This window comes from Fundulus heteroclitus, unplaced genomic scaffold, assembly GCF_011125445.2.
Source record: "Fundulus heteroclitus isolate FHET01 unplaced genomic scaffold, MU-UCD_Fhet_4.1 scaffold_64, whole genome shotgun sequence".
Lineage (NCBI taxonomy): Eukaryota > Metazoa > Chordata > Actinopteri > Cyprinodontiformes > Fundulidae > Fundulus > Fundulus heteroclitus.
The window spans coordinates 873,178-886,750 of NW_023397077.1; the positions used below are offsets into that span (position 1 = coordinate 873,178).

At 38.4% G+C, this 13,573-nt stretch overlaps 1 protein-coding gene across 1 annotated transcript; it reads right to left on the bottom strand.

The window, feature by feature from the left end:
* Positions 1 to 10,500: 10,500 nt before the first annotated feature.
* LOC118561476 lies at positions 10,501 to 12,921 on the bottom strand. The gene is made up of 2 exons (XM_036133589.1): positions 12,462 to 12,921; positions 10,501 to 12,091 (listed from the first exon to the last, which is right to left on the bottom strand). The coding sequence occupies exons 1-2, from the start codon at positions 12,792 to 12,794 to the stop codon at positions 10,538 to 10,540; spliced, it is 1,887 nt and encodes a 628-aa protein (XP_035989482.1). The 5' UTR covers positions 12,795 to 12,921; the 3' UTR covers positions 10,501 to 10,537.
* Between the last annotated feature and the right edge of the window lie 652 nt (positions 12,922 to 13,573).

Sequence of the window (13,573 nt, forward strand, 5' to 3'; positions counted from 1 at the left end):
TTACATGTGGGGTTCCCCAAGGGTGCATCCTGGGTCCCCTCCTCTTCAATATCTACATGCTCCCTCTTGCTCAGATAATAAAAAATAACAACATCAGCTACCGTAACTATGCAGACGACACACAGCTCTACGTCACCATGTCACCAGGTTACTATGAACCAGTTCAAGCACTGAGTAAATGCCTAGAAGAAATCAATGCATGAATGTGCCAAAACTTTCTTCAACTGAATAAAAACAAAACTGAAGTAATAATATTTGGACCAATAGAGGAGAGATCAAAAGTTAGCACACAGCTTCAGTCACTTCAGCTAAAAACCACCAATCAGGCCCGAAATCTGGGAGTAGTAATGGACTCAGACCTGAACCTTCAAAAGCATCTAAAGACAATTACAAGGTCGGCTTTCTATCACCTGAAGAACATTTCTAGGATTAAAGGACTGATGTCTCAGCAGGATCTGGAAAAACTAATCCATGCGTTTATATTTAGTAGAATTGATTACTGCAACGGTGTGTTCACAGGTCTGCCTAAAAAGTGGATCAGACAGCTGCAGCTGATCCAGACCGCTGCTGCCCGCGTCCTCACTAAGACTAAGAAAGTAGAGCACATAACCCCAGTTCTAAAGTCCTTCCATGGCTCCCTGTATCTCAGAGAATAGACTTTAAAATACTTCTGTTAGTCTATAAATCCTTAAATGGCTTAGCACCTAAATCCATCACAGACTTGTTATCAGGGTATCAACCTTCCAGACCACTCAGGTCTTCTGGCTCCAGCCTGCTCTGCAGAACCAGAACTAGAACTAAACAAGGAGAAGCAGCATTTAGTTCCTATCCTCCACTTATCTGGAACAAACTTCCAGAAAACTGTAAAAGTGCTGAAAGCCTGAGTTCCTTTAAATCAAGATTAAAAACACATTTGTTTAAAATTGCCTTTGAATGTTCCAGTTAAACTGTTTTACTGTTTTCAATGTTCTTTTTTGTTTCTACATTCTATCTCTACTTGCTTTTATTCCTATATTTTAATCATGTAAAGCACTTTGCATTGTCTCTGTACTGAATTGTGCTATATAAATAAATTAGCCTTGCCTTGCCTTGAATATATATGCTAATACCGCATGTTAAATATCTGAAGTGAGAATAAAACTAGAAAATACAAGTAAGACTTAAGTTTAGGTGTTTGTTAGTCTGTTGTTACTTGTTTTTCTTTCCAGCATTATTTTAAAGCTATTGGCCAAAATTTCTTCTAGCCTTAAGATGACATGGAGCATCTGCCTACAGTTGAAACCATGAGTTTACATACACCAGATAAAAACATACACCTTATATCTCCCAGTATTAGCTTAAATCACACCAAATATCTCTATTTTTAGGACAGTTATAATTACTAAAATAATTTCAGTTTTTAAAGGTTTATTTATTAATGTGTTCAAAATCAGAGGTTTACACACAAACAACGAGGGAAGGCCCAGATGATAATGTCATAGTTTGGAAAATTCAGATACGTCATCTGAGCGATTTGAGTTAACTGGAATGGGGCTGCAAGAATTATCCGATTAATCGTGATTGATTGATTAATAAAATAATCGTTAACTAATTTTGTAATCAATTATTCATTAACCAGACTCTAAAACATGAAAAACAGCCTGCTCAAAAGTGTAATTAAACCAAAAGATGTACATAAAATATATACATTTTGGATTTTTTACATTTTGGATATGAAAAATTATCATTGTCTGTAAAATATGCTCTTTCCTGACCTTCACAAATGGCGGTTTTTGGTTCACCTGGTTTAAATTCTGTAAAATAATCTCCTATAAAGCATTTTTTGCTATCCGATTAATAACAAAAAGTATGTATACCTGTGAAAAAGGATTCAGTGTTCCCCATATATAGCTGAGGTCTTGCAGAGGTCTGGTTAGCTCTCAAAGATCCTGTGTCAGGAGTAGGTGATGGAATTGGGGGGGCTGCAGTTGAGGAGGAATTGGTGTGTCTCTTCTTTTTAGAGAGTCAGTGTCACCAAATAGGACTCTATCGAACAAAAATAATCACAAGCCCCATTACTCATGAGCTAGTAAAATACTTGCTAGATTTATGATCTCTGATTAGTCCTTCTTAAATCAGCAATAGGTTATAATGTTGTTTTTCTTTTTTAAAACTGTGGCTCAGTCAAAAATCTCTAAAAACCCAACCTCGGCTGGATTTTACTCTTCCTAACAATCTCTTCCTCCACATCCGTTTGTAGCTCTGATGTATCACAGGTCAGTGATGCCTTCAGTTTCTCTCTTGCCCTTAGCTAATTACCTACCCAGAATTAATAAATGATAAATTACTCTATTGTTAAACAAATGTTTATGTTCTGTTTACTTTAGTTTCCTGGAAGGCATAGGGTGTGTAACAAAAAGGACATTTTACAGATAAGGCTTCAGAGAGTCTAGTAACTGAGTCAAATTTAATCTCTTAATGTATATTTACCTGTTTTTGAGAGGACACGCACATCATAGGACTTCCAATCTTCTGTTGGCTCTTTTTTTAACTGCTCTGTTTATTCGATTGTCACTTTTATAGCTGGGCCACTTTGTCATCTCGTCTTCAAACCAGGACTCTGGTATGATGTTTACAGCCATGCTGTCAATGAATTCAACCATTAAAAACATCTGAAAGAGAAAATATCATATACTTTTAAAACAAAACTTTTATTATTTACGACAAATTCTTACATCTCTGAAGCTAGGGTATTCAATTTTATTCTATTTTTATTGTGACACCACTAGTTGCATCTGACATTTTCGGAAGAACACTGTAATCGGACATTGTCAGGATGCAGCTTATTGGCTGCATGCTGAGCCTCTCTCCCTCTCTCTTGTTCCTGCGCAGCCTGATCAGTTTCACCTGGCAGGCTGCAATTAACCCACAACTGCTTCCACCTGTTCCCACCGCTTTATCAGACTCACCTCTTTCTGTTCCCGTCGCCGGTCCATAGCGTTCACTTCCGCTCAGTCCCTGCCAGTTTTTCTTGTCAGCTCCGTTTGTACCCGTCAGCCTGAAGACTCCATTCACCTGGTCTTGTTACAGTCAGCCCAAAGACTTTCCGACAGTTTTGTTTTCTCCAGTATTCAGCTCAGACGTTCAGACCTCCACCGTTCGGCTCAGACGTTCAGACCTCTACCGCTCGGCTCGGACGTTCAGCCTTCCACTGCACGGCTCGGACGTCCTGTGCTCCACTACTCGGCTCTGAGGTTCTGCTCGCCACTGCTCGGCTCCGACGTTCTGCTCGCCTCTGCTCGGCTCTGATGCTCTGCTCGCCACTGCTCGGCTCTGATGCTCTGCTCGCCTCTGCTCGGCTCTGATGCTCTGCTCGCCACTGCTCGGCTCTGATGCTCTGCTCGGCTCTGATGCTCTGCTCGCCTCTGCTCGGCTCTGACGTTCTGCTCGCCACTGCTCGGCTCTGATGCTCTGCTCGCCACTGCTCGGCTCTGATGCTCTGCTCGCCTCTGCTCGGCTCTGATGCTCTGCTCGGCTCTGATGCTCTGCTCGCCTCTGCTCGGCTCTGACGTTCTGCTCGCCACTGCTCGGCTCTGATGCTCTGCTCGGCTCTGATGTTCTGCTCGGCTCTGATGCTCTGCTCGGCTCTGATGCTCTGCGCTCCACGGCTCTGCTCAGAGGTCCTGCTCTCCAGTGTTCGGCTCCAGAGTTCCTCCCGGTCAGTCTCTCCACACTCCTCCTGCCAGCCAGCTTCTACACCCTTCACCTCCGTCCGTTGTAAGACTCTGGTCTCATCATCCATCTTCCACACTATTCAATAAAAACTCACTCATAAGAACTGACTCTGTGTGTGCGTGCTGTGTCCGGGTTCATCCCAGAAAAATATATCATAACAGACATATGTATACAAATAAGACAACAGATTTAGTGTTGACTTCATATTTAACCTTCTCATAATCGGAACAGGGCTACAATAACCGTAAAACAATGAAATGTGCATGGAGCAGCAATTACCTTGGTCACAAGCTATTTATTTTTTAATTGTAAATGTTTTTTATGATTGTATAACTACTCTTGAAGATATGATTCAGTGTAGGCTGGAAATGAATGATTACAATGACCATGATTTGCCAGCGTTATATTAGTTTACTACTTTCTTGACTAATTATTTAACGTAAAGTTACAATATCAAATATGATTTCATTAATAAATGCTGCAAAGCCAATAATGTGACCTCATATCCATTAAAGGTGTAGTGGATTTAGGAAGCTATTCATGCAGCTAAATAAATTATATTGCAACATACAGATAAACCTGTGAACCATAATCTCATTGGGCTTTTTCACAGAAAACCTTCTAGAATTGCTTTAAAGTGATGCTTACCATGTGTTTAACAATTTTAGAGGTTCTGCAACTGAATACATCTTACATGTCAGTTAATTTTTAGTTTTTCAAATCTATAAACTTAGAATAACCAACCCAGGTGGTGTTATTTGCTTCAATAAATTTGAATACTCACATTATCAAAACTGACATCCAAAACGGTTTTGAAGAATTAAGCTGATTTATATTTGTCTGAAGGGTGAAAGTCATCTGTAAAGTCAGTCTAATTGTTTTGTAATTTTTGTGCCGATCCAAAGTCTCTTTAACCTCTCCCCAACCTGCTCTGCACCCTAAACTGCCAAACTTTGGCCACTACAACCGAGAGTATGCAAAAGGGGCATTGTAACAAACCTATTTTAAAAGGCAGAAGAATACACTTGTGAGAGACCTGTGACACCTTCGCCACCTTTAAGGGCTCTATGGGCTGTGACACGATAAACACAATTGGAGCTCACAGGATACTTGTAGAAGTTTTCCATCTGTGCAAATGCCTTATATACTACATATATTCCTTCTACAGTCTGAACAATGTTATGTATTACACAAACATTTTCATCTATAATAAAAGCATTATCACCAGTAGAAACTTTCCTGAGCCACTTCCCAGTCTGTAAAACTCTACTGTGCCACTGCTTGAAGGCCATTAGGAAGAGGTCCAACAAAATTTTGCATTCTCAACGCCTTACAGGGCAACTCCGTGCTACAAATCTTTTCACCTTCTGATAAACGTCTTACAATTTGTGCAAGGGGAAAGTTTGGCTTTCTGACAAACCTCTTCAGTTTACGTAGATAGTTTTCATATGGAAAAGCTGAGATATTGTCCAAAGAACCGAACCGTTTATCATCTGCAGAAAGGTGGACCAAGGCATGTACATTATAAACTAGAGAATCTTTGCCATAAAGTTCTCCAAAATGACCAACAAAGGTTTTTAGTAGAGTGTTTGCATATTCACTATACAGGGAACACAGATGAGGACTGACAAGGATGCAAATACCTACAGAAAATAACATGGAATTGTTATATAAATTTCTGTCCAAATATGGTACCAGCACAACAGAACCTGTATACATCAAAAATTGTCATAGTTCAGTGGCTTTCCAGCGATCAAGCTCTCTTAGAGACCTTGGCTTCCTTGCAAACTCAAATGGGATATGTGTCCGCAACTGAACCAAACTTTGAGAAATCTGATCAACAATGCTAGAGGATAAACAAAACTTCAAAGGACCTCTCAGCCAAATATTTAATAATTTACGTGCAACACCTAAACATGCAAGGCGCATGTAATCTAGAGGAAATTTCGATACCATACCAACATTTAGACCAGACAATCCATGAGGTCCCTCATGATGGTGGCACTCATCAGCTCTCTCTGAAAATGATGAATCAGTCCGTAACATAAAATCATAATCATAAAATGTCATTCTGTTGTTCACATAAACACCTGGTTTCACAAAAGCTCTAGCAGGAGCATCACAGACAACTGAATCCAGCTCTATAAAAAGTTGCTTCCCTTTAAGATGAACCCCTTCCTGGAGCTGCTTTAACTCCTGATTAAACTCTCTTAGGAATTCATCAGCAGAACCTGCTTTTTTGAACCACAAAACAAGCCAATAACAACAGGCTCCTTCATTGGAACATTTATCAAGAGTCCTAAGATCGGCCATAACTGTACATTTGTGCTTTTAAACAACTGCAAGCCGTCAATATTTATCTGTAATCTAAACCTAAATACATCTACTTTATTTTCAATTAGTCTGACCAAAGTCTTTTGCAGAGCGTTCAAGATACCTCTATAATGATACAAACCACTACATCGATGTTGAATTTCATACTCCGTGTTTGTTTTAAGAATTGTTCGGCCATCTTTTGGCAGTTGTGGGTGATATAATCTCAGCAAACTAAGGAGAGCTGTGAGGGCCACTAACGATACACCAAATGGCTAAGCCTTCAACTAGGCTCTCTGGTCCCTCAACAGACTGGGACTCTGGTTCGGAGTCCGACTCAGAAGCATTTTGGATCTCTTCTTCTTCACCAGTATTATCTGGGCAAGGTTCATCTAAATGGTCATTTAATTCAAACGATCTGGCTTCATAGCTGCTTTCGGGGCTACTTGTGATAGTTGGTGTGTCAGTGATGTCCACAGGACGTTGTTGTGAGCTCAACAAACAGTCTTCTGCAGTGTCACAGTCTTTTTTCCAAAGCAATACGAGCCCTCCTCCTAATGCCTGAGCTGGTCAATGGATGTTCCCTCCTTTTCATTATTTCTAAAACAAATTGTGAGACAAAAAAATCTTCTTACAGTACTCGGACCAACTACTGAGTTCTAGTATAATAACATCCTTTCGCCAAACTTTCTCTGTGAAAGGAAAACAAATTACTCACCTTTCTTTCTTAGTTTCTCACAGAATCTGAAAACCCCTGCCATGTAAACTCTCCCACCCGTATTGGACAGTGAACAGTTTTTTTTTAGCCGACGCAGTCAGCCGTTCGCGACATCTTGTCCGGTGCATGATGGGAGATGTAGTTGTACTAGTTTGGTAAATTTGCGTTGTATCGACGCTGTTTATCATACATTTAATCTATTAACGCTTTTTGATCTATATGCTTATAGAGTTGTAGTCGCTAACTGATTTAAAAATGGGTTTGTCTCCACATAATGGCTTTAAAATAGGCTTTACAGTCACCTAGCCAAAACCCCATCAATGCTAAACGTTTAAGTGATAAAATCTGTTCATTTTTTGAGTCTGATGGTGAAACATTTTTTACTATGGCTATTTTTTTTATTACAGACCAAGCACACAAACTCTCGATGGATTTTAATGAACACAATTAAAGATTAGCTTAACTTTTGATCCTCAAAGCTGTCAATGACACTTATATTTTACAAAACTAAAGAAAATAGATTTTCTTACATACATTTTTGACCAACTTTGGCTTACCTTAATGAGGAATCAACTTCGGATATGATTTTAATTTCAAAATCACCACTGTCTCCGTCGCCTTTCTCTGGTTGCGCCTCAGTCCGTAGCCCTGGCTCCAAACCATCTGTAAACTGACTGTGATTCGTTCTCTCTGATTTCTGGGCGGGCAGTAAAACAGACGTGGCTGTTATGCGGATCTGAAAAGGGATCTGCCGCTGTGTCACCTGCTATCTGGGAAGTTGTATAAGAAGCCTGTGCAGAATGGGAGACTATTACGAGCAAGCGGAGTGGCATCCGGTAAGAAAGATTATGCACTCTGTGACGGATCGGCACCTGTTAGAACTTGACTGCTCCTGGACTGTATGCAGTTAGCATTAACCTAGCCACAGGGCTGATTGATCGGCTGATGCAGCTTGTATTTCATTCATTTGTTGTTTCATTTATAAGTTCTTTTAAATAATATCTGCAATGGGTCTTTTGCACGTGACGTCACGCCCTGTGCATTGTGGGTAATTAGCGCCATATTGGGGGGTTACCGAGCGAGAAATTCGAGCTGCTATTCAAACGTCCCGAGGAGATTTACCCTTTCTTTTGTGAATAAAATGGCTCGTTCTTGTTGTGTTAAAGCCTGTGGGAGTACTACTTCGGGTAAAAAAGGACGTTCTGGCATGAAATTTTTCAGGTTTCCTGCCTGGAGAAAAGATCGTGGCTTACAAATAGAGGACATTAGCCGGAGACGCAGGATAGCCTGGGTTGCAGCTGTCCGACGGAAAGATATCACATTCAATCACATATCTCCGAATATGCGTGTTTGCTCTTTGCATTTTCATAAAAGTAAGTAGATTATCTATCCTATGCTTTATTTGTTTTTCTAGTTTGTGAAGCTGTAGTTAGTAATCTGTTGGATATGTGTGTTGTATGTGGCATGATGCTATTGTTGTTTGTCTTGTTGCCGATGCATGAATTTTTTCTAAATAGGGTCTAAATCAGGCCTAGATCAAAATTAAATCTGGTCTAAATCAGAACTTAACAGGGAAAAACAAGAACTAAAGACTAAACCAGGACAAAGACAGAACCAATAAAAGTCTGTCTTTCAACTTATTATAACATATAAAACTTACAGAAATCTTGGCATAACAGTTTGTATTTATTATCTCAATATGTAATTGCAGGTCAACCTGCTTATGAGATGATGGAAACTGATCCAGACTGGGCTCCATCCCTACGTCTTGGTCATACTGATCTCCAACCAACTGACCGTGCGCGCTCTGCAAGACGAGGTAAACGCCAGCAGCTGAGGAACAGTATGCTGCAGGAGGCAGAGAGAGTGGTCCAGCAGAATGGAGAAGTCTGTGGTCAACACATCCCGGTGGACACTGAGCTGTCTGCAGTTACTGTGCAGGAAGATGCCATTACAGACAAGACTGGTGATACGCAACAGCAAGATGAACAACTGAATGGCATCCCTGAATGTGGCACATGCATCCTCAAAAGTGCAGAAATAAATCGACTTTTGGAAGAAAATCGAAATCTGAGGCACCAACTTGAGAGAGTTAAATTCAGTGATACTTTTTTTTCAGATGATGACAATGATAAAGTTAGGCACTATACAGGACTGCCAAATAAACAAACATTCATGGAAATTGTGTCGATTTGGTGCCTGCCACTTCAGACAATAAGAAACTACTCACACCATTTCAAATGCTTCTTCTAACATGTATGCGGCTTCGACTAGATGTTTCTGTTTATCTTCTTGCCAATATGTTTTTTGTGTCTCCTAGTACTGTGTACAGAGCTTTTAGCGACACTATCTCACAGTTGTATACATTTCTAAAAAATGCCATTATATGGCCCGACAGAGACACTTTACGCAAAGTTATGCCACATCAATTTGTGCAGTCGTTTGGCAATCGAGTTGCTGTCATTATTGACTGCTTCGAAATTTTCACAGAGAGACCTTCCAATGTCAAAGCATGTGCCCAAATGTTTTCAAGTTACAAGCACAATCACACCATGAAGTACCTGATAGGCATTACACCCAAGGGAGCCATCTGTTTTTTGTCAAAGGGATGGGGGGGGCGTACAAGTGACAAACATATTACCCTGAATAGTGGGTTTCTGGATAAACTATTGCCAGGGGACATCGTTTTGGCTGACAGAGGTTTTGACATTCAGGAAAATGTTGGCTTGTTGTGTGCGGAGGTTAAACTCCCAGCTTTTACTAAAGGCATGTGTCAGCTGGATGCTAAAAATGTGGAGGAAACAAGAAAAATAGCACATCTGAGAATTCACGTTGAAAGGGTTATTGGAAATGTAAATCAGAAATATAAGATATTGACAGGGACAATGCCAATCTCTCTTATACTGCCATGTGAAGGTGAGGATGTCACCCTTTTAGATAAAGTGGTTACAGTGTGTTGCGCATTGACAAATCTGTGCCCATCTGTTTGTAAGTAGCTAATGACAATAAACACAAATGGCTCAACATTTGTCTCAAGATTACTGAACTACACCGGTCTGATTTTATGCATTTTGGGTTTCTTTATAAAAACTCTAAGTGTATATATATATATGTATATATGTTATATATATATATATATATATATATATATATATATATATATGTATCTGTATATATGTATAATATATATACATATATGTATATATATACATGTATATATATATATATACATATATGTATATATATACATATATGTAATATAATACACATGTATAATATATATATCTACATATATATATATATATACATACATGTGTATATATATATATACATACATGTGTATATATATATATATATATACAATGTGTATATATATACATATTGTATATATATGTATATATATATATATATACACATGTGTATATATATATACATGTATATATACATGTATATATATATACACATGTATGTATATATATATATACACACATGTATATATATATATATATATATATATGTATGTATATATATATACACATGTATGTATATATATATATACATGTATGTATATATATATATATATATATATATACATGTATGTATATATATACACACACATATATATATATATATATATATATATATATATATATATATATATATATATATATATATATATATATATATATACATATACATATATTTATATAATATTTATAATGTACACAAATAGGATAAAAACAGGGTTTAGCCAAGTAAAGCCATCTTTATTAAGCAAAATAAGATAGTAAATTACATTTTATTGGTACATGAAGAACAGAACCATGTCTCTTCTTGTGCAGGTGTAAGCTGCAGACCCACACAACTTAGATGGAACCAAACAATTTTACAGTTGTCATTGTCACAGGCAACCATATTGTCTTTGCTCTCTGGACAACGACAAGTACACCATAACTTTTCAACACTTTTTCGCTTACATTTTTTCTGTGGTACTGTGTCTGATGTTTGTGGTGTTTTGTTATTACAAGCTAAAAGGGGAATCTCATTTAGTGCAGGACTGTTTAATGTCTTGGTGAAATGGCAGCTTACAAGCTCAGGGAGACTCACACATACAAAAAATTGTTTTGCCTTCTCAAGGATAGCTGTCCAAAGCTCCAGGTCTGGTGCAACTCGTATCACAGCCAGGTCTTTTTTTGTCCACATAACAAAATCACAGTATTCAGTCTCGGTAACAAAAATCTGAGTTTGCACCTGTTTATAATAGGGGTGCTGTGGCTTCAAACGCATCTCCCCTTCATGTAATTCCAAACAGAAGTTCCTGTCAGAGCTATTGCAAGCCTCAATCACCGTTAGGTCACGGTACTTATATGAGCATTTAATTTCAATACATCCTCGGCCACAACAGATGCAATGTACAAGGCCGTCAGGTGATGCTCCTACCTCTGGAAACTTTGGGTTCACAAAAAAACCACACTGTGTCACCTCAAAACCAACGTGATCTCTGCTAGACTGTAGTCTGTACATTTCCCTGGCACCGTCCTCATTTTGTCTCCCCCATGCAATAGCACTAGAGCTGTTTGTTTCATTTGTAGGATAGCACACAGCACTAATAACAGACTGTGAAGGTTTGTCCAGATTTGCTACATAAACTGAATGCATGTTAGATGCTGTTACCCTCCCAGCACGATAGTGATGCCATGTTAAAGATTTGTTTTGCTTTCTCGTATTACATTCTATGTATTCAGCTTGCTTGTTTGAAAGTGAGGTCCTACTAACAAGTGATTCGCAGTGCTTGCGCAAAACAGATATATCCTTGCCATCCATTGTCGCATCACGTAGAGAGTGAAGGGTACGTGGCACAGTTAATGGTTGGACCTGGTCAATAAATGCTTCACAATATTCAGGCAAACATGATAGCACAGCAGCTTGTGGTGATGCCTTGTGAATTGCCCTAAAAAAGGAGTCCAACTGCTCATTTGACACAGTACTAGTTGTCTTTGTGCGTTTTGTCCTGATGCCAGGTGCAGCTACAGTCCCTCCTTCCAGGAGTCTGTTCAGAGTCTTTCTTTTTGCCTTTGAACTTGTGAAATCAATTTTATATCCAGGCTCTGGTACCACTTTAGAAAGATTACCTGGAATCATCCAGTATGCTGGTCTGCCAGTCACTGTCACTGTCTCTCTGCATCTGACAATTACCTCCAACTTAAACAGCATAGCAGCAACATGTGTACAAGATTCTCCTATGCCCGCCATACAGGTGCAGTGAGCAGAGGATATAGCCCCAGATGACTCGATGATGGCCCAGGGATTGAGTGGCGCTTCTCGCAGGCGTTGGGAGTGCATCACCTACAATAAAACATACAAAAAGAAAGTGCAAAGTACTTAGAATATTGCTTGAATATTTGCATAAAACTAAAGTACCGTGTTACTCACTTAGATAGGGTGACCTGATGTTTTTTACAAACTTTGTCCCAGTTGTCCCCATTTTTTTTTACCAAAACCAAAAAAAAAAAAAACACACCTATATATTTCCTATGAACCTTAATATTCCAGGGGTCACAAGAATAAATTTATTTACCATGTAAAAGAGTTTTATGTACTTTGAGTTTAATCATTTTGGAAGCTTTTTGCCGCTTGATAGGTTCGAATGCACCATAATTTACACTTAGATAAAGCTGTGAAGTGAAGACTTGTACAAGTTTGACTAACATCTTACCTTTGCGGTGACCACAGTATTAGTGCATCCTTCTGGTTGAAATGAGTATAAATCTTGCACCCAACCGTTAGTAAACAGTCCATGAGCTTCCAGAGATTTGTAGTTTCGGAATTCTTCAAGTGTATATGCACTAACACCATTAACAAGATAAAAAATTATGTCCATATTTGTAGTTGGTGGAAATAGCGAGGGATCGGCTGTCCATGCTTTAGCTGCTAGCTCATATGGATCTATATTGCTAATTGAGGTTAGCTTAGCTAAATACCGGTCTCTGGCGTCCTTATTGAGTTTATCTCTGTAAGGCTTCTTTTCGTTTTTATTGTGGATGTCCATATTGCTGAAGTTATTTAGCTGACGTCGCGGCTTTACTGTCAATCCTTGAACTCAAATGAACTTCGTTGCGATTAGGCAGGTTACCCCCCAAAATGGCGCCTCCTAGTGTCGAAGTCACGTGTCTGCAAAAGACCCATGTCCTCTGATCATCTAAAATAATGCATAGATGAATTGATTTATTATAAAATATGATGGGGGTTTTCAAATGCTATTTTAGGTGATTTGATAGTCATTTGTATAAGTTTAAAGTTAAAACCTCTTACAGGTAATTTTAATAGGATATTATGGGCATTAATTAACATTTATAATTGCCAAAGGAATAAAATCTAAAGGAATAGAATTTATTGGTGTAACATTTACCAAGTACATTATACAAATTGATAAATTAAAATAAATGTAAGGTTGTGTACTTATTTATGATTAAAAAAGTAAGCATTTCGATGATGCACTGTAGAGTTTGCATGGTGGTGTTTATTACTTATGGGATACAAGTAGAGAAATTTAAATTTACATTTATTTCTTTAAGGTTTGGTATCAGTTTGTTGTTTTTCTTGTGTAAATATTAATTAACTATGAGAAATTCTTTACATGATTTTGTAATTTATCTTATATTTGTTGGTTTGCTTTAAGGTTTTTACCTGTATTGAGACCATTATGATCACCTGTCTTCACAAGCATATTTGAAAATAAAGAGAAGAAAAAGGAATCTTGTTGGTCTTTGAGTGGAATGCAGCTGTTTAGAACCGTGTAAACGCTCCCATCCTGTTCAAGTGGGGAAG